General features: G+C 47.2%; 1 protein-coding gene across 2 annotated transcripts in view; it reads right to left on the reverse strand.

Annotated features, from left to right (window-relative positions):
- Positions 1-5,342: 5,342 nt before the first annotated feature.
- Positions 5,343-21,118, reverse strand: part of LOC114604446 (ADP-ribosyl cyclase/cyclic ADP-ribose hydrolase 1-like) — a 34,709-nt gene continuing 18,933 nt past the window's right edge. For both annotated transcript variants that reach the window (XM_077934500.1, XM_077934501.1), the window contains exons 2-9: positions 18,771-18,900; positions 15,987-16,122; positions 13,637-13,719; positions 13,155-13,231; positions 12,519-12,611; positions 8,080-8,166; positions 6,450-6,520; positions 5,343-5,548 (exon numbers count right to left, since the gene is read on the reverse strand). In XM_077934500.1, the coding sequence (XP_077790626.1) occupies positions 6,457-6,520; positions 8,080-8,166; positions 12,519-12,611; positions 13,155-13,231; positions 13,637-13,719; positions 15,987-16,122; positions 18,771-18,900 (670 nt within the window). In that variant the 3' untranslated portion in view covers positions 5,343-5,548; positions 6,450-6,456. The remainder of the gene's footprint in view (positions 5,549-6,449; positions 6,521-8,079; positions 8,167-12,518; positions 12,612-13,154; positions 13,232-13,636; positions 13,720-15,986; positions 16,123-18,770; positions 18,901-21,118) is intronic.

Raw genomic sequence — 21,118 nt, forward strand, 5'->3', positions numbered from 1 at the left:
CACAAAGCAGACCCAGGACATTTTGCTGCCCTAGGAAACAAGCTGCCTCCAGTTCTTTTGATAGCTGTAGATCAGCCAGTTTTGCTTAAGCGAGCTCAGGAATTCCTTTGCAGCTTGCATTCTCCATATCACAAATGTCCTAGCATTTATTGATTTCTAGGGTTTACCCTAATCTATAAAACCACCACTCCCTCACCAAAAAAAAAAAGTTTTCCGTAACTGTCCAGCAGATTTACTAAAAGCAAATGATAGCATAGTGGCACATTTTAAAACACAGTAACGCTTCACCTTCAAGCGATCTCCAGCTTCCTGGATTCCTCCAGGCCTCCCAGGAATTCCTTTGTATACATTCTCCATATCAGAAATAACAAAAATCCTATTATTTATTAATTTCTAGGATTTGCCCTCAATCTATAACAATACTTAGCTGTTGGTTAATTCACACAGGTGAAATAAGGAGGGACAAGGGTTTTTTAGTCATGTTAGCATTTCCATTTTATATAGGAGAATGTGAAAAACTTTGTTTGCTAGAGATGAGATTCAAGGATGATGAGAATCTTCAGGGACTCAAAAATGCAGACACAGTGGACCCTCGGGTGGGTTGCGAACGAGGCAAACCCATAAGTGTATACTTCCAAGAAGGGAGCTGGGAAGGCGTTTCGGATAGGCTAGGGAAAGCGCCTTGGCCTGGCACTCCGCACATGCTCAGAGGCACTCTTCTTGTTGATTTTTATTTTTCCAAAGCTCTTTTTTCAGAGGAGGAAAAGCCCTGAGGAGAGCAACAGTGCCGGTGCGGCCTAGCTAAAAGCCTGAGGTGTGTTAAAGGGAAAGGAATTGAGGAGAAATCACATCTGGGCAGGCAGGAGGTCCCTTGGGCCATCACTTAAAAAGAGGCATTGAGAGAAATGGATTTAATATGTAAGATTAAAAAATGAATGAGTATACTGTACAAACAAAATAGGAATACTGTATTGTAATTGAATTCCTCAGTGGCCACAAAGAATGGGGTATTTAATGCAGTAGCACTTACGTTGTGCAATTCATTGCATTTGTATACTAGGGAGGTTTCTGTGCCTGATTTTAGATGCCATGTTAAAGAATATTGTGACCTATTTTTATGTTCTGATATTTGCCTCCTTGTTTATCTTTAAATTTCATCTCTTAGGTTGATTTTATTAAGTATGCTGCCTTGAGAAGGTTTTGTTGTTAAAAGGGCAACGTAGAAATTAACATAGAAACAAATAAAAGCATATCAGGTAAAATCTGTGCCCACAACCTGGCAGCCTTTAATCCTCTGGCTGCTCGGCCGTCCCAGGGAAGCAGAGTGTTCTTTCCTGCAGTGGAGGAGAGGAGCACCGTCCCCATGTGGTGGTGGCCCAGAGGCCCATAATAAATGTGCTAATGTATAGCCCTATGAATCCTTGAGTGTGCTTCTAATAGAGAAGTTATCGTAGCCTATTATTTTATGAAACTGATGATTCTGCAAGTTGCCGCCGCCCCCCCACTGGGGCAGAAATACAGCTCATGAGCTAGAACATAAGTTGCTCCATGGTGCAAATGGCTACGCGTAAAACAGCTTCCCAACATGCCTACTAACACAATGTAAGAGAAATCAGAACTTTAACAGACAGCGGTGGGAAGCAGAACTGAATCAGCAGAAATTGCTAACGCTTATTGCACATGTGTATTAAACATGAAGGGGGACGCGGGTGGCGCTGTGGGTAAAAGCCTCAGCGCCTAGGGCTTGCCGATCAAAAGGTCGGCGGTTCGAATCCCCGCGGTGGGGTGCGCTCCCGTCGCTCGGTCCCAGCTCCTGCCAACCTAGCAGTTCGAAAGCACCCCTGGGTGCAAGTAGATAAATAGGGACCGCTTAATAGCGGGAAGGTAAACGGCGTTTCCGTGTGCGGCTCTGGCTCGCCAGAGCAGCTTCGTCACGCTGGCCACGTGACCCAGAAGTGCTGCGGACAGCGCTGGCCCCCGGCCTCTTGAGTGAGATGGGCGCACAACCCTAGAGTCGGACACGACTGGCCCGTACGGGCAGGGGTACCTTTACCTTTATTAAACATGAAATGAGGTAATGATGTATATGATTGGTGGGAACTGAAATGCTTTTAAAAAAATTTATAAATACCCGTGCCTGGACCCCAGGCTCCTCTCTGACCATTGTTCTGCCTAGAGGGTGCCTTTCTCCAGTGGGGGGTCCGCCATCCCCGGGAGAAGGAATGGACTCAGGCCCAAAAGGATCAGGCTGCTTCCAGTCTTTGGAAGCTTCTCGGAGCATGCCAATGCCTGACCTCCAGGCCTGAGGGGCAGAATTCTCCTCAGCCAGAGGCCGCTCTGTATGTATTTTTTCTTCTACATACCAAGAAAAAATAATAGAAACGTTGAAGAACAACCTACATAAACATACAAAAAATTAAAATTACCTACACCCATGTGACTTCCTCTGGGTTTTTTCCTATAGAGATTTTGAGCATCTTTTAAAATTCCTCATGAATGCAAGCCCTTCAGAAGCAAAGCAGTTTAGGCAGTTACAGCGAGAGCAGCTTCTGCAGAAGTCTCTTGGCGGGACAATGGCAGAACCCTCTTATTCCAGGCCCCACTTATACCTACCCCCCAAACCCAAACCATCCCTCCATGCCCCCCAAACCACCTGCCCACCCCACCTCTCGGGTTCCTGTCCCCCACATCCCAAAACTATTCCTTCCCACCCAGCCAAAACCCATAATTCATACCCCACAAGTTTCCACCCTCCGCACCTCTCGAAAACCCCCCTGCCCCCCCCCGACGACCGCCCCTTATAATTAAGCCCTCTCTCCCACTTAAACCCAGCATTATCCTTCTGATCCCACTCCAAAACCTGCCTTCTTCCTCCTTGTCCCCCTCTCCCTCCCCCCCTGAAACCCTCCCCACACCTGCATCCCTCGCCGAATATGCCCCCTCCCCCGAGTCCCCCTCAGACCTTGTCCCCCTCCTCTGCTCCCTCTCCCTTCAGCCCACCCCCGAATATGCCCCCCTGCCCCCTGAAACCCTCCCTAAATATGCCCCTTCCCCCCTGAAACTTTCCCCAAATATGCCCCCCTTAATCCTTCCCTGAGTATGCCCCTCCCCCTCTTAATCCCTCCTTGAAGCTGCCCCCTCCCCCCCTAAATCCCTCCCTGAAACGATCCTGCAGTATGTCCCCTCCCCCCCCCCCCGTAAGAGACCCTTCTTTGCCCCCCTCCCAGCTCTGCCCTCTCCCTCCTATACGCCCCTCCCCCCTTAATCCCTCCCTGATGTTGTCCCCTCCCCCCCCTCAATCCTTCCCTATCCTGCAGTATGTCCCCTTCCCACCCCTGTAAGAGACCCTTCTTTGCCCCCCTCCTAGCTCCGCCTTAAGGTCCGTATAGTTAAAGCCATGGTTTTCCCAGTAGTGATGTATGGAAGTGAGAGCTGGACCATAAAGAAGGCAGATCACCGAAGAATTGATGCTTTTGAATTATGGTGCTGCAGAAGACTCTTGAGAGTCCCATGGACTGCAAGAAGATCAGACCTCTCCATTCTGAAGGAAATCAGCCCTGAGTGCTCACTGGAAGGACAGATCGTGAAGCTGAGGCTCCAGTACTTTGGCCACCTCATGAGAAGAGAAGACTCCCTGGAGAAGACACTGATGCTGGGAAAGATGGAGGGCACAAGGAGAAGGGGGCGACAGAGGACGAGATGGTTGGATAGTGTTTTCGAGGTTACCAGCATGTGTTTGACCGAACTGCGGGAAGTAGTGGAGGACAGAGGTGCCTGGCGTGCTCCGGTCCATGGGGTCACGAAAAGTCAGACACGGCTAAACGACTAAACAACAACAGCAGCAGCTCCGCCTTTGCCCCTGATACTCCAGAACACTGGCACAAGTATGACTAGCCAAAATTTCCTGCATGGTCCTCTGCCCAAGCCTGGCAGGAAGGAAGAAGGGAGGCTGGAAGGGCGGCTCAGTCGGGCGCTCAACTAGCGGCCTCGTTGTGCCAAGCAAGCGGGGCCATGGCAGGGTTGGCGGGGCCCCTGAGGGCCGCCTGGTGGAGACAGGCCGAGGCGGTGGCTGAGGCAACGGCAGCTGTTCGAGATCCCCCTGGGAATGAGCTGCACATGGATCTGAGCAAGGAGGAGGAGGAGGAGGCAACCGGCCCCTGCGACAAGGACGGGGCCAGCATTGAGGAGGAGAGGAGACAAGTGACTTCTGCATGTGTCTTATGGGGCTCTTTTGCCCCCCCCCCCCGAAGAAAGCTCCTCCAGCGTCTTCCCCCAGACTAGCCCGGCGTCGTCGTCGTGTTGCCCTGCCTCTTGGCCCTGTGGATGCTGCCTGACCAGCTGGTGCCTCCAGACTCCCAAGGGTGCTGCCAGCTAGTCCCTTGGCCCACCTGCAGGCTTGGGCACCCCTGCAGCACTGGAAACTTGGTCTGGCAAGATGCACTTGCCTGTTCCAAGTGGCGTCAAGGGAAATGCCCTCTGTTCATCTGCAGCAGCAGCAGCAGCCATGGTGGGGAGGCTTCCCCTGTCTGGGTTTGGGGCTGTGCCTCTCTTTCCTCAGGACGCTGGACCCTCTCAGACTGACCCTCCCTGGAGATTTGTCTGCCAGTTTCCAGCGTCTGGGGGCCCCTTTTTGCCCCAGAGTTGGCCTCTGCTGACTTCCAGATGCTACAACCTGCTAAAGACTGCAGAAGCTGGATTTCCTGAGGGTGGCATCTCCCCCTCCCTTGCTTTTGACCGCAAAAGACATTGGTGCCGAGTGTCCTGGACTGGCAGAAGTCAGGGTTTGGGCACCTTGGTGGTTTGGCTGCTTTGCTTTTCCCCAAGGGCTCATGGAGTTTTATTTTTATCTTCCGGCCCAAACCTCTGGGCTCGTGTCTCCCCTGCCCACCCTCCCTGCACCCTTTCCAATGCCAGCCTCCTTCCACCGGATGCCCACCTCTTTCTCCTTTCAGGCTCCACTCTGTAGCCCAACGGACTCATTTCTGGGTTGAGAGGAAGGAGCGCTTGGTACCTCCTCTGCTCAAGAGCTGAAGGAACATTGGTCTTTTCTGCAATCTTATGATCTGATTCCAGAGGGCTATGGCTGTAGGGGCCTCTATCCCTTGGCTTCTCCAAAATTACTCCAGGCCCACCATTTGGAGCAACCTGCCAAGAACAACAGGCTTAGTCCCTTGTTGCCCCCCCCCCCCAAGGTTGGCTTGAGAAGTAGCCTGCTTTTGGTCCCCTTGAGGCTTCCTCGCTGCTGTTTCCCGCTGCTTCCCTTGCCCCTGTGCTAGGCAGCAAGGGATTTTGGAGCACCCCTTGGCCTCTTTCCCTTTAGATCCACTGGCTTGTTTGCCACCTCCTGTTTAACTCTGTTGCCTAGCAATTTTATTATAAAATTTTATTATAAAAAAATAGAAAAATCTTGTTAGCTCTTGAGAGTCTTGTTAGCTGTAGAGAACAACTTGCTCCTTTTTGTCCAGAGATCATTTGCTGTGACATTTTTGGGTCTTGCTTCAAGTGTGTGGGTTTTCTCTTCTTTGTCTTCCTCCGATGCTGAGGTCCTCTGCAGTAACGAGCACAAGGAAAAGCTTAGCATTAACTACAGGGGCTGTAATGGGCCCTTTGTTTATCCTCATCAGTAGCTGAAACAAAAGTGTGTGGTGTAGTGCAGGATTGGGCAACAGTTTTGGCCTGGCAGGCCAAATCTTGATCTCTCCATAATGATGCCAGGTGACTGACAAGTGGGTGAAGCAAGGAACTGATGCATAGGGACTTCTTTCCAGCCACGGGCATGACATCTACCCCACATCTAACATCACATATTATGTCAGATGTGGGGTAGGTGGGTGTGGTTTGGAGAATACAGCCTTGCAGTTAAAATGGAGAGTTCTACCTTACCAAATCTGACCCACAGGATGGAGGTTCCCCACTTTTGTTGCAGAGGTTGGAGTGTTGATCTGGACTCATGTTCAAATCCCCACTTAGCTCCCTAGGCAATATTGGGCCAGTAGGTATCTCTCAGTCTAACTTTTACCTCACAGTTTTTTGGTGAAAGTAAATGGCAGGGGGAAGAACATGTTTGTCACTTGGAGATCCTTGGAAGAAGGGCAGAAGATAAATAAATAAAATAAATGATTTATTAAATAAATAAATAAATAAATAAAAAACAGCCCATTGAATCTTTCCATTATCTTGGATGGCAAACAGTAGGAGAAGAGTTTTCCATTCTTCCCTTCCAGCCCCTTCTCTCTATGAACTGAACCCAAAGATTTTCATACTTAAAGCAGACCCTTTGAAAGTGGAATTTAAATTAGCCTGGATCTAGTTTGTAGCAGGCCTGGGTTTAAACTACACAGGTCTTTCACAATGATAGCTAGTTGAGTTTTTATATCTGACTCCCTCTAGAAACGCCATTCCATACTATACAAAGTTGAACAACAATATAAGCAGCATAGGGTACCTACCATGTTTTCAGGAACAGACATTGCAGCTGGTGTGGCCAGGATTACTGGTACACTGAAGCAACCGAACTGGCCTGTTACAAGACATAAGAAATACACTAGCAACTTCATTTGCATTTAGTGGCTGTTTCAGTCAAAGACAGTGCTGAAGAGCACAGGTGCCATTTAATAAAATAATTACTTAAATAATCTCAGATATCCCTGTCTTTCTGTCTTCACAACATGAGGGCTATTCCATTGTTTCATATAACAGAATAAACCAGGGGTCGGAAAACTATGGCCCCTGGGCCACATCTGCCCTGGGGGTGGTCGTTTAACTAGCCCCTCCCACTCAGTCCCCGCACAGAGGTAAGCTGGCGCAGCGTGGTGCCGGCTTGCCGTGTGGGGACTGACTTCTGTGACACAGCCACGGCTTCCCATTGGCTGCAGGAAGCTCCTGCAGCCAATAGGAAGCTGCGGACACCTCCTCCACCGCCACCTTTGGCAGCAAGGAAACCGGGATGTGCGCATGTGCGCCTGCCCGCACCCATGCACCTACTCTGGCCTGCCCCAAGGTTTTGGGGGCAGTTTACCGGCCCAAGGCTTTGCAGCTTTGCCGGCCCCTGGAATAAACTGTGAACCACAGTTTCAGAAAGCTTTCATTGCCCTATCAGGCTGGAAAGTTAACTATCTGCCCCGGTTGGGCCAAAGGTGCTGCTCTGCTTTCCTTTGGGCCACATCAGCAAGGATGAGAGGGAGGTCTGGTCCTCACGGCAGCTCAGAACCTCCATCAACACTGCCCCTGCTTGCACTCTGGGGAGGTCACTTTGGTGCCGCTCCTGCAGCAAAAAACAGGCTGGGCTGCAGAAGCACCAATAGCTAACACTCAGCTCTTACAGAGGAATCAAGGCTTTTCTGAACTGAAACGCCCTACTGAAACGTCTCCTTTAAGAAATTAAGCAGTTATGACACTATTCCATCTCTAGATTCTTATTTGCACAAAGGCCATACTTTGAATTGCTGAGTAAAATAATTCAAGCTGAATACACACAAAAGACTTGTGTTAATCCAGGGGCATTTTTTTAAACCAATGCCACATCAAACTGCTTTTGAAACTCCATTTGGTTCTAGCAACTGTTTCCCACGTGACACGGCGGGGTGCTGCTGTTTAAGGAAAAGGAGCCTTTAAGGACCTAGTTAAATGGGTAGTACTTAAACTGCAAAAATAAAATGTTGTCCATACAAGCTAAGGCTCTCCTTCAAATTCGTATTGAAAAGGAGATACCCACACTACTCACATTCTTTTGGAAACATTCAGCAATGTTTACCGATCATTGGGGGAGCTGTTTTGACCATTCAAGTCAGTCAGATTTAAGGTCAAACTAGCATGTGGAAGTGGCATCAGGCATCTGCTGCAGCAGTTTTCTGCCTTCCTTGATCCCTTCCCTTCTGCAAAGGATGAAAAAACCTCACACACACCCCGGAACAACTAGGGTAAAGGGCAGAAAGGCTCACCACTCCATTTTTTGGGGTAGACTCCCCACCCTCCCCTTATATCCAAGTGAATGGGGATGTGTGATTTATGCCCCTCCATCACATCTAATTTTGCCTTCGCTCTTTAAAAACATGTTGATAACCCGGTACACAAAATTACCTGTAATTATCTTCACAAGAGACACTTATCTTTCGGCTTTCCAGGATAGCTTTCAGCTTTAAAATGGATTGGCCCGTGCAAGTTTCACTGGAAATAAAAGCAATCACATTTCCATTCAGAATGAAATTTGTATGTCCGTCGGTCCTGTAATGTTTACAAATTAACTGTCTGCAGGAACTAGTAAAAGCATTTTAAGAGAAGAAAAGTACATCTGTCCTTGCTGCATGACCCATAAAAGTTCTTGAGAGCTCCAGAGTCTTCATTTCCTCTGACATGTTCTTCCTCATACAAATAGAAATCACATGAATGGGTAGGTTCAGGCTAGCTGCCATGTCCCTGGGGGCTACATGCTGGGGGAATGTCTGCAACAAGGAAGCCTGCTCAACTTGCATAGACTCTCTGGGTGACCTGGATCCTGACTGTACAAGTTTCTAGACAAGAAGGAGAGCCTGAGGGCACTTAGAAGTCTTCCCCACGGCAGATATATTCCACCAGTGTGTGGACAGCTAAGGAATGAGCCAAGCAGGAGATACCGGCAGCAGGTGCAGGCAGATAGCGTAGCCCAGCTCTCCCCCCTCCTGCAGTTGTTAATCACAAGAAACACTTCAACGGGGGAGAGGGCTAAGGGGATATAAAAATCGAAATCCCTTCCCTCAGTATGCCATAATATCCAGATTCCAGAATAACTGTTTATTTAAAAAGTGCTGAACCATTTAAAAAGGCATAGGAAAGTACTGTAGTGAGTTTGGGAATTGCTCTACCTCTCTTTTAAATCAGAACCAGTGAAGGCGGTGAAGGTCCTGTGTGAGTGTCTGGAGGCGGTTGGAGGATGGATGGCGGCTAACAGATTGAGGTTGAATCCTGACAAGACAGAAGTACTGTTTTTGGGGGACAGGAGGCGGGCAGGTGTGGAGGATTCCCTGGTCCTGAATGGGGTAACTGTGCCCCTGAAGGACCAGGTGCGCAGCCTGGGAGTAATTTTGGACTCACAGCTGTCCATGGAGGCACAGGTCAAATCTGTATCCAGGGCAGCTGTTTACCAGCTCCATCTGGTACGTAGGCTGAGACCCTATCTGCCTGCGGACTGTCTCGCCAGAGTGGTGCATGCTCTGGTTATCTCCCGCTTGGACTACTGCAATGCGCTCTACGTGGGGCTACCTTTGAAGGAGACCCGGAAACTACAACTAATCCAGAATGCGGCAGCTAGACTGGTGACTGGGAGCGGCCGCCGAGACCATATAACACCGGTCTTGAAAGACCTACATTGGCTCCCAGTACGTTTCCGAGCACAATTCAAAGTGTTGGTGCTGACCTTTAAAGCCCTAAACGGCCTTGGTCCAGTATATCTGAAGGAGCGTCTCCACCCCCATCATTCTGCCCGGACACTGAGGTCCAGTTCCGAGGGCCTTCTGGTGGTTCCCTCATTGCGAGAGGCCAAGTTACAGGGAACCAGGCAGAGGGCCTTCTCGGTAGTGGCACCCACCCTGTGGAACGCCCTCCCATCAGATGTCAAAGCGATAAACAACTACCTGACATTCAGAAGACATCTGAAGGCAGCTCAGGGAAGTTTTTAATATGTGACATTTTAGTTTATTTTTCATCTTTGTTGGAAGCCGCCAGAGTGGCTGGGGAAACCTAGCCAGATGGGCGGGGTACAAATAATAAATTATTATTATTATTATTATTAAGGAACTTCTGCTGCTCTGAAGGGAGTAGAATAATTTAATCTCCCAACATTCTTGAATAACTATTCCAACTATACACTGAAGTATAGTTGACAGTAAGCACTAACAGCTACTACAAACACACTTCTCTTTTGCCCGGCAAAATCCCACTATTGACAGCTGAATTGGAGCAAACGGCATTCCAGGGGAAACCCAAATTGCTATTTGCAATTTGATTGAGTGGTAAAGATCAGGTTTTCCTGGGGGAAGCGCCAGGGAAGAAAAAATGTGCTCAGAAACAGACCAGAAAAGCGCAGGGCAAACGGTAAGAGCTACACTTGCAAAACATTTCTAAGCATTGCATGCAGAGCTCTGCAAAGCTCTCTAAATGAAATATTACTGAAATGGTACAATATTATCTTGTATGAAAAATCTCAAATTATTATTAAACTGAGACACTGTTGCTATCTGCTCCTTTCTCTCTCAACTATTGCCCTCTAGCATTTTCTCTTTTCAGCTGTCCCTTTCTTTCTCTTTTTTCCCTCAGTCTCATAATTTTCTTTCATTCCTCCTCCTCTTCATTCTTGGTAGTTGCGCCCACCCTGTGAAACACCCTCCTGTCAGATGTCAAGGAAATAAACAACTACCTGACTTTTAGAAGACATCTGAAGGCAGCCCTGTTCAGGGAACTTTTTAATATTTGATGTCGCCCAGAGTGGCTGGTAGAACCCAGTCAGATGAGCGATATATTAATAATAATAGAAGGGGAAGAAATGGAGGCAGTGAGAGATTTTACTTTCTTGGGCTCCATGATCACTGCTGATGGTGACAGCAGCCACGAAATTAAAAGACACCTACTTCTTGGGAGAAAAGAAGAAGAAGAAGAAGAAGAAGAAGAAGAGGAGGAGGAGGAGGAGGAGGAGGAGGAGGAGGAGGAGTTTGGAGATGATATCCCACTTTATCACTACCCGAAGGAATCTCAAAGCGGCTAACATTCTCCATTCCCTTCCTCCCCCACAACAAACACTCTGTGAGGTGAGTGGGGCTGAGAGACTTCATGCAGCTGCATGTGGAGGAGCAGAGATGCGAACCCGGTTCCCCAGATTACGAGTCTACCGCTCTTAACCACTACACCACACTGGCAAAGACAAACCTAGACAGCATCTTAAAAAGCAGAGTCATCACCTTGCCAACAAAGGTCCGTATAGTTAAAGCTATGGTTTTCCCAGTAGTGATGTATGGAAGTGAAAGTTGGACTGTAAAGAAGGCTGATCGCCGAAGAATTGATGCTTTTGAATTATGGTGCTGGAGGAGACTCTTGAGAGTCCCATGGACTGCAAGAAGATCCAACCTCTCCATTCTTAAAGAAATCAGCCCTGAGTGCTCACTAGAAGCACAGATCCTGAAGCTGAGGCTCCAATATTTTGGCCACCTCATGAGAAGAGAAGACTCCCTGGAAAACCCCCTTATGTTGGGAAAGATGGAGGGCACAAGGAGAAGGGGACGACAGAGGACGAGATGGTTGGACAGTGTTCTTGAAGGTGCCAGCATGAGTTTGACCAAACTGCAGGAGGCAGTGGAAGACTGGAGTGCCTGGCATGCTCTGGTCCAGGGGGTCACGAAAAGCCAGACACGACTAAACAACTAAACAACAACAACAACAACAACAACAACAACAACAACAACAACAACAACAACAACTAATAATAATAATAATAATAATGTAGGCCACTGATACACACACTTTTTATCTACCCTTAGATAGAAACTCATCCACCTCCCTCAAGTATAAAAACAAAATCCATTTGTGTGATGCAGATGTCCTCTACTGGCAAGAGGCAGCACTGCAACCAAATCCATTAACTTCTCCCGAGTATGTACAGTACATGATAGACAGGCAAACATTAGAGAGAGACAATAGTTCTAGAGAGACAAGAGAGGCGTTATTTCTCCTGATAGCCAACTTTCTCTTCTTCTGTGCGTGTTCATCTCTTACTGAACAGGCTTTTGCAGTGCTTTTTGTCATTTAAAAAAAGGTTTAGGGGTATTCTCATTTTACTACTCATATTGAAACACTGCCCCTCACTGAGACCAAATTTAGATTCACAAAATGTTTAGGGGTATGTGTACCCCTGCGTCCCCCCCAGAAGAAAAGTGATGGGTTTTTGAAACACCAGACAAAACTGTGAACAGAGATGACCATTGTCCTCAGTTCATTGAGGACCCCACAGTGCCCTTTTCAACTCTTTGGGTAAATGTGCACTGCAGACTTGAACAGGTACTCTTTCTGTCTCTCCAGGTAACACTTCAAATTGTAGGTCTGGGAGTGAGGAAGCCTAAGGATGTCACACAACACCCATTTCACACTGGGTTCTTCATGGAAATTCATGACATTAAACTGATAGAAGTTTTCAGTATCAAATTTGTCTCCAGCCAAAAGACAAAGGCTGTGCCAAAAATTGTGAGAAAAGAAAATATGCATGGTTTTTTTTAATGTGGGATAGATTACATATAAAAGTACCAGATAAATTTTTTTTTTAAGTGCTTAATTTAACAACAGCAGCAGCCAAACCCCCTCCCTCCAAAAACACCTTTAAAATGACTGCCTAAACTGAGCTTTTTCTGAGAAAGCAGAACAGTACTGCTAACAAAGAAGGAATCATTCTTGGAAAACCAGCATGTCTGTTGGATAAGGATATGCCATGTTGTAGTAGTCTGTTTCTAACTGAACCCTAGATATAGAGAGTTATTATATTCTGCATTATCAAAACATACCTTTGTGGTCCATCAATGTCCTGCATAAGCCAAATCTGCATCTTGGAGACTTTATTCGGATTTAAGTTAACAACTTCAACACTGCCAAAAATGCTGAAAGAGCATAAGAAAAGAGCTCAGATGTTTACCAGCCTCAACAAAACATATCAGGTAAAAATCCTTATGGATGTTATTCATTGCCATTGCCTAGTGATTTCAGAAGATAAATATGTCTGTATGTATGATTTTGATTAATTACCCATCCTTCACTCTGAGGTGTTAGGGTGGATCACAACAATTTAAAGTACAATGTTAAAAACAGTTTAAAATGAAGTACAATCACAAGCCTAGGGAGAGTCCTTAAAATACATGTCTAAATTGTCAAAGGCCAGGATAAGGCCAATGAGCTATGTTAAGTTGACTCTTATTGACAGCAGTAAAGCTAGTTTGTTTATTATGAGTCTTTATTTACCTCTCCATCAATCAAGAGTAAGAACAACCTAGCTGGAAGCAGTGTGGCTGCCTTCTTAATCCAAAATAATACCACGTCTATCAATTCACTTTGGGAACAACAGGAAGATATACACAGGCCTTGGGCAGCATATCACAATGACCTGGGCATGGATAGGCAGGCATTACAGTCAAGTGGGAAAATACCTGTTGTTTATGAATGCTCCAGCTTCTATGGACCCATTAAGCATCACTTGAGTTATACCACAGGCTGCTTCTGCAAACTAAAACATATTTGAAAACATAGTTTAATGTAACAAGAGAACCTGCTCAATACCTTGTACCCACTTACAGTTTTGACCTTTCAACAGTCACCAATTTTATGAGTTTGCCTAAGTGAAGAAAAGATTGCCCAGGTTCTGCAAAATGCCCAACCATACTGGGGGAGCCAATAGAGTGCCTTCTAAATTTTGTTGGACTACAACTCCCATCTTCCCTGACCATTTGCTGTGCTGGCAGAGGCTGGCGAGAGAATTGTGATTCAACAGCATCTTGGCGGCACCAACCTGGCTATCCCTGGGTTAAGGGATACGATTTTGTTTTATTAGCCATTGGTTTTAATTCAATTGTGTATTAGTGAAGCATAATATATATTTCAGTATCGCTAACCTGGGTTGCATAGAACATACCATCTTGGACGACATTTTCCAGTACATTGAACTAGGGTTATTCTCACACTCAGTCCATTCGGGGCAAGATTCGTAGTTGACTCCTATAATAAATACAGTTTGAGCATAAATACAAGACTGATATATTGTGCCCTATGAGAGGGGAGGGAAGAAGAACTAAGTTTTAATGCAATGCCTCTGCTACAACTGGAAAGTAAGAATTTTAGGGTCTCAAGTAGAAAATAAAAAGGTAAAGGTACCCCTGCCCATACGGGCCAGTCTTGCCAGACTCTAGGGTTGTGCGCTCATCTCACTCTATAGGCCGGGAGCCAGCGCTGTCCGCAGACACTTCCGGGTCACGTGGCCAGCGTGACAAGCTGCATCTGGTGAGCCAGCGCAGCACACGGAATGCCGTTTACCTTCCCGCTGGTAAGCGGTCCCTATTTATCTACTTGCACCCGAAGGTGCTTTCGAACTGCTAGGTTGGCAGGCGCTGGGACCGAACGACGGGAGCGCATCCCGCCGCGGGGATTCGAACCGCCGACCTTTCGATCGGCAAGTCCTAGGCGCTGAGGCTTTAACCCACAGCGCCACCCCCGTCCCTCAAGTAGAAAATAAATGTTCATAAATGTACATGGCAAACACATTCCAGTATGTAAGTATATGAACCACGTGTCTGAAATAGTTTTGACTCTCCCAAATTGACCTCAATATATTTCTCCTCAAGGAGGGAGGAAATGGGGGAAGCCTTCCCTTTGTCTTTTTGCTTACAAATCCTGTCTTAAGGGCATATTTGTGTATGACTAGGGTGAGCCTGTGACCTGGATTCAGGAACAAAAAGTATTTACCATCACAAAAGAGTGGCCAGGCTGCCCAGGTAAAGCAATCAGTGACCATTAACAGATATCCTGGCAAACAGGATTTCTGCTGGAGACCGCCTCCTGTGAAGCATGTCTGATGTTTTGGGGGTTGGTCTTGGGCGCTGTGGGTTAAACCACAGAGCCTAGAAGACACAGGACATACCCAATCTGGAAGAATGGCAGATGAAGGTGATGGACTACATGGAATTGGCAGAAATGACTGGCAGAATCCGAGACCAGGGAGAAGAGACGGTGGAAGAAGACTGGAAGAAGTTTAAAGACTATCTACAGAAATATTGCAAAATTAATGAACGTTAGAATGATGTTGGATTGAAATTAAGTGGTTTCTAGCTGTAATGGTATAAAAGAATATGAAAAAATGTTTTTTTATAAGTAAAAATTTAATGTCATAATAATTTAAGATTAAAGATCAGGGTAAAATAAAGAGGGAAAGAAACTGCTGAACTAATAAATTGAATTGGAATACAAAAAAGGGAGGTATGAGGAGGTCCGGGAAACAAGTAAATGAAAGATAAGTGATGAAAAGATTGATTGTTTTTAACTATTTTTATTTTGTATTTTTTCTTTTATCTTTTTCATTTTGTAATATTGTAAAAACACTAATAAAAATTTATAAAAAAACAAAACAACCACAGAGCCTAGGACTTGCCGATCAGAAGGTCGGTGGTTCGAATCCCCATGACGGGGTGAGCTCCCGCTGCTCGGTCCCTGCTCCTGCCAACCTAGCAGTTCGAAAGCACGTCAAAGTGCAAGTAGATAAATAGGTACCACTTTGGCGGGAAGGTAAACGCATTTCTGTGTGCTGCTCTGGTTCGCCAGAAGTGGCTTAGTCATGCTGGCCACATGACCCAGAAGCTGTACAACGGCTCCCTCGGCCAATAAAGCGAGATGAGCGCCACAACCCCAGAGTCGGCCATGACTGGACCTAATGGTCAGGGGTCCCTTTACCTTTACCTTGGGCTACAGGGTGGGCAATTTCAAAAGTCTATAGAAGAGTTTGCACACCATTGTTCTGGGTTCCTCCTCCCTCCTACATGTGGTAGCGAGCACCCTGTTGCAACAGTTTAATAAACAGTTTACTAGCTGCTTTGCTTCTCAATATTCCTTGGTTGGCCTCTGCTATTTTCTCCTACCGACAGGAAACCCACTTAAGGACTCTTTACGGGCTCTTGGAGACCCCATAAAGGAAAAGGAGCAGGTTTTTCTTATAACAGTGCAATGCCTCCGCTACAACTGGAAAGTAGGGGTGAGGGTGAATTTGATGTCTACACACCATATAGAGCATCTATTGTACATTATTTCTATTGCTTTGATTTCTTTTCTTTTATTCTGAAGTTGTATCTTTCAATCACTGGTTAACAATACATTATTATATCCTTTCTACTTCAAATCTTCTTAAAGGATACAATTCCTACCCTCCCCCATACCAGAAGGGGGGAACCCTAAATCTCTCTTTTTTTTTTTTGTAGAGAATAGGACACTCTTCTTACCTGGGCTGGAGGGGTCTCCACACCATGAGAGCCCATCTGCCATGTAGCCTAGTAAAGTGTCTTCCAATGTGAGGAAATCACGATTAGTTTTTGTGTAACGGTGTACAAGGTCTTTTGTCTTGCTCCAAAACAGCGACTGTAAGTAAAGTGTCAATATTGAATTCCTAGCTCTGACACATTTCCTGAACTGTAACAGTAATATAACTCCTCCTCTTTCCATTTCTCTCCACAGTTTTGAGCTTTGGGCTTAAAGCTTCTGGATTTTTAAAAATATTTTTTTGTCTTAAGGGGCACGAGACCCAGAAGAAGTGGCAGAAAATATTTGGGCATCTGTACAGATAAGAACAAAAAGTCTTGGTAGTAAGAATGGGTAGGTTCTGTTGTTTTGTTTTTAATGCAATGTTTGCTCCACGAACTCCTGAGACCTCCCCCCCTTTGCTCATTATCCAGTTATGCTTACATGTAGAGGGGGGTATCTTAATTTCTGCCAATTCCCCCTTCCAGTTTCAGGCCTTCCTGTGCTATTCTAGATCTAATAAGTGGCCATTCTTTAGTAAAATCCATTCTTTCAACATAAACATAACTGTAAGTCAGGGAGAGCAAAACCGCCTCGCTCTTTGGTATCAATCATAATTTTATGTTTTATCCTGGATTTCCCCCCCTGCCAAATAAGCTTAGAAAGCTCTTTCTGTCATTCCTTGAAGTTTCAAATGTCATTAACTATAGGTACTGTCTGGAATAGGATTAGTATTTTGGGACTATGTTCATTTTTCTAGCCGAAATTTTGTCCAGCAAAGACAACTGCATTCTACGCCAGATTTTCAGGTCTTTTTTTATTTCTTTCCAAACATTTACATAGTTACCATTAAAGATGTTGTGATTATTCGCCATTAACCAAATTCCCAGGTATTTCACTTTCTTTTCACTCTTTATATCACTAGTTCTTTCTAAGTCTTTTGTAAGGGGACAATCCATATTTTTGACTATCATTGCTGTTTTTTGTTTATTCAGTTTAAAGCCTGCTAGATTGCCAAATTCCCTTATATCTTCCAGTACTGCTGGTACACTTTCTAGTGGGTTTTCTAAGGTCAAATATTATTATCTGCATATGCTTTTAACTTAGAATTTTGCTGACCCACCCTTATACCGCTTCTTTTGTCATTCATTCTTATCTTTGTGCCAATACTTCTGAAATCAAAATAAACAATAATGGGGACAATGGGCAGCCTTGTCTGGTTCCTTTCATAACTGTACACCCATCAGATATAGTTTTATTTACAATAATATTTGCTCGTTGTTCAGTATATATTGCTTCTATAGCCTTTAAAAATATTTTCCCCAAATCCATTTTCTTCAGGACTCTTTTCATAAATATCCAAGACACATTGTCAAATGCCTTCTCCGTGTCCAGAAATATCAATGCTGCCTGTTTTTCGTTATGCACTTCTAGGTATTCTATTATGTTTATAATATTCCTAACATTATCTTTTAATGGTCTGCTGGGGAGAAAGCCTGCTTGGTCCTCACATATTAAGTCACTCATAATTTTTTGAGTCTATTTGCTAATATTGTTGCAGATAACTTACATTTGCAGTTTAATAGCTATATCGGGCAGAGGTTTTTGGGATTTGTCATGTCTTTATCTTGGTTGGGTATCAAAGTGATATAAGCCTCCTTCCAAGTTTCTGGTGCTTGTCCTGTTTCTAACACTTTGATCATAATTTATTTTAGGTATAGGCCTAACTCATCCTGAAATTTTTTATAGTGCTCCACCAGGAGCCCATCTGGTCCCGGGGCTTTCCCAGATTTTCCCTGGCTTATCACCTGATGTACTTCCATCGTGGAGATCGGCGTATTTAATAGCTCTGCACTTTCTCTCAAAATATTACCCAATTTACTTCGCTCTATATAATTCTCTATAAGTTTAAAGTCTTCTTTCTCTCTTTTATACACATCTATGTAAAAGGTAAAGGGACCCCTGGCCATTAGGTCCAGTCATGACCGACTCTGGGGTTGCGGCGCTCATCTCGCTTTACTGGCCGAGGGAGCCGGCGTACAGCTTCCGGGTCATGTGGCCAGCATGACTAAGTCGCTTCTGGCGAACCAGAGCAGTGCACGGAAACGCTGTTTACCTTCCCGCCGGAGCGGTACCTATTTATCTACTTGCACTTTGACGTGCTTTCGAACTGCTAGGGAGGCAGGAGAAGGGACCGAGCAACAGGAGCTCACCCCGTCGCAGGGATTCGAACCGCCGACCTTCTGATCGGCAAGTCCTAGGCTCTGTGGTTTAACCCACAGTGCCACCCGTGTCCCAACACCTCACAAATTCCTGTCTGATTTCTTTTGGATTGTTTATGTGTACTCCATCCTTCATCAGCTCATTAATTAACCTTTTCTACTCTCTTTTTAAAGTTGCCATGCCAGTAACTTCCCTGGTTTATTTGCAAATTCAAAATTCCTTTGTTTTACAAACTTAATTTTCCTTTCTATTTATTGGTTTACAAGCATTGAATACTGTATCTGTAATAAATTAATCTCTTGAAGTGTCTCTTTATTTCCTGCGTCTGTAACCAATTCTTTCTCTTTTTTTATTAATTTGTCAGATAGTTCCAATTTCTTACATTCCCTTACTTTCCTCTGGTATGCACAATTCTGAATAAAATCACCTCTTAAAACTGCCTTACTTGCATCCCAAACAGTTTTTAAGTCAACATCTTGATTACAATTTAATTCAAAATATTCTTTAATAATTTTATTTGAAATTAACAAGCACAAAATAACTACCTTGTTACATGGGATGGATTGTCTGGCCAGGTCCATCAGAGGCTGGAAATCTTCCTCTGTCGCCCTGCATGGATGCTTGTACATAAAGGCATTTTGAAATAGCTCCCAAATTTTGAGGCAGTCTTTGTCTCTGTAGAACAAACAAACAAACAAACAAACAAACAAACACAGGGGTCTTTGAGAATGGCTGCTGTTCAGCCTGACACTATTAAATGTGAATTATACAAAATACCGTATTTTTCGCCCCATAGGATGCACCGCCCCATAAGACGCACCTAATTTTTTGGGGGGAGAATAAAGAAAAAAAAAATTTTCCCCTCCCCAGGCACGGGGCAGGCGCGGGGGAAGCCCAAGCTTCCCCCGACCCCAGCCCCCAGAACAGCCTGATATCCGCAAGCCTAGGGAGCCACACTGGTCTCCCCAGGCTTGCGGAGAGGTGCGTGAAGCCCGGGGGTGCTCTTCAGCGCGCACCAGGCTTCGGGATGCAGGCAGCTCTGCGCTACCCTCCGGAGCCCGGTGCGGCTTCGCGCTGGGATCCGGGGGGTGGCGCGGAGCTGCAAGAAGCCCTGGAGCGCAGGCAGCTCCGCACCACCCTCCGGAGCCCCGCGCGGCTTCGCGCCAGGATCCAGAGGGTGGTGCAGAGCTGCAGGAAGCCCTGGAGCCCAGGTAGCTCCGCGCCACCCTCCGGAGCCCCGCGCGGCTTCGCGCCGGGATCCGGGGGGGTGGCGCGGAGCTGCAAGAAGCCCTGGAGCGCAGGCAGCTCCGCGCCACCCTCCGCAGCCCCGCACGGCTTCGCGCCGGGATCCGGGGGGTGGCGCGGAGCTGCAAGAAGCCCTGGAGTGCAGGCAGCTCTGTGCCACCCTCCGCAGCCCCGCGCGGCTTCGCGCCGGGATCCGGGGGGTGGCGCGGAGCTGCAAGAAGCCCTGGAGCGCAGGCAGCTCCGCGCCACCCTCCGCAGCCCCGCGCGGCTTCGCGCCGGGATCCGGGGGTGGCGCGGAGCTGCAAGAAGCCCTGGAGCGCAGGCAGCTCCGTGCCACCCTCCGCAGCCCCGCGCGGCTTCGCGCCAGGATCCAGAGGGTGGCGCAGAGCTGCAGGAAGCCCTGGAGCCCAGGTAGCTCCGCGCCACCCTCCGGAGCCCCGCACGGCTTCGCGCCGGGATCCGGGGGTGGCGCGGAGCTGCAAGAAGCCCTGGAGTGCGGGCAGCTCCGCGCCACCCTCCGCAGCCTCCTACGGAGGGCGCCCCGTGCTCCGCGCTGCTGGCTGCCGCCCGCAAGCCGTGCACGCCGGGGGGGAGTTCCCCTGGGCGCGCAAGGCTTGCGGACAGCTGCGCGAAGCACGGGGCGTCCTCCAAAGGGCGCCCCGCGCTCCGCGCTGCAGGCTGCCGCCCGCAAGCCTTGCGCGCCGGGGGGAGTTCTCCCCGGCGCGCAAGGCTTGCGGACAGCTGCGCGAAGCACGGGGCGTCCTCCGAAGGGCGCCCCGTGCTCCGCGCTGCAGGCTGCCGCCCGCAAGCCTTGCGCGCCCGGGGGGGAGTTCCCCCGGCGTGCAATGCTTGCGGATAGCTTCCTGGAGCCTGGAGAGCGAGAGGTGTCGGTGCGCACCGACACCTCTCGCTCTCCAGGCTTCAGCGAAAGCCTGCATTCGCCCCATAAGACGCACACACATTTCCCCTTCATTTTTGGAGGGGAAAAAGTGCGTCTTATAGGGCGAAAAATACGGTAGTATTTGGATAGTGAGAAAGCACTCCTAATTCCTAAGCATAATGGAAGTCTGACAACCTGCTTTTCCCTCTCCTGAACAGCCCAAGAAATGTACTTCTGACTAAGAGGATTACTTCAACTAAAAGCAGTAGTCATAGTAAACTATGAGCATAACAGTAAGCTAACCAACATGCTTGAGTCTCATTAATTTCTCTTTCAACTGTGGAGATGGAAGTTACATTGAAATTAATGCTGCTTTATCTGGAGGCTGGGACGCAGGTGGCGCTGTGGGTTAAACCACAGAGCCTAGGACTTGCCGATCAGAAGGTCAGCAGTTTGAATCCCCATGACGGAGTGAGCTCCCGTTGCTCAGTCCCTGCTCCTGCCAACCTAGCAGTTCGAAAGCATGTAAAGTGCAAGTAGATAAATAGGTACCATTCTGGCGGGAAGGTAAACAGCGTTTCCGTGCGCTGCTCTGGTTCGCCAGAAGCGGCTTAGTCATGCTGGCTACTGGAAGCTGTACACCGGCTCCCTTGGCCAATAAAATGAGATGAGCACCGCAACCCCAGAGTCGGCCATGACTGGACCTAATGGTCAGGGGTCCTTTTACCTTTATCTGGAGGCTGATATTCAGAGCAACAGTGAGAAACA

The sequence above is a fragment of the Podarcis muralis genome, chromosome 9 (genome assembly GCF_964188315.1).
Source record: "Podarcis muralis chromosome 9, rPodMur119.hap1.1, whole genome shotgun sequence".
NCBI lineage: Eukaryota > Metazoa > Chordata > Lepidosauria > Squamata > Lacertidae > Podarcis > Podarcis muralis.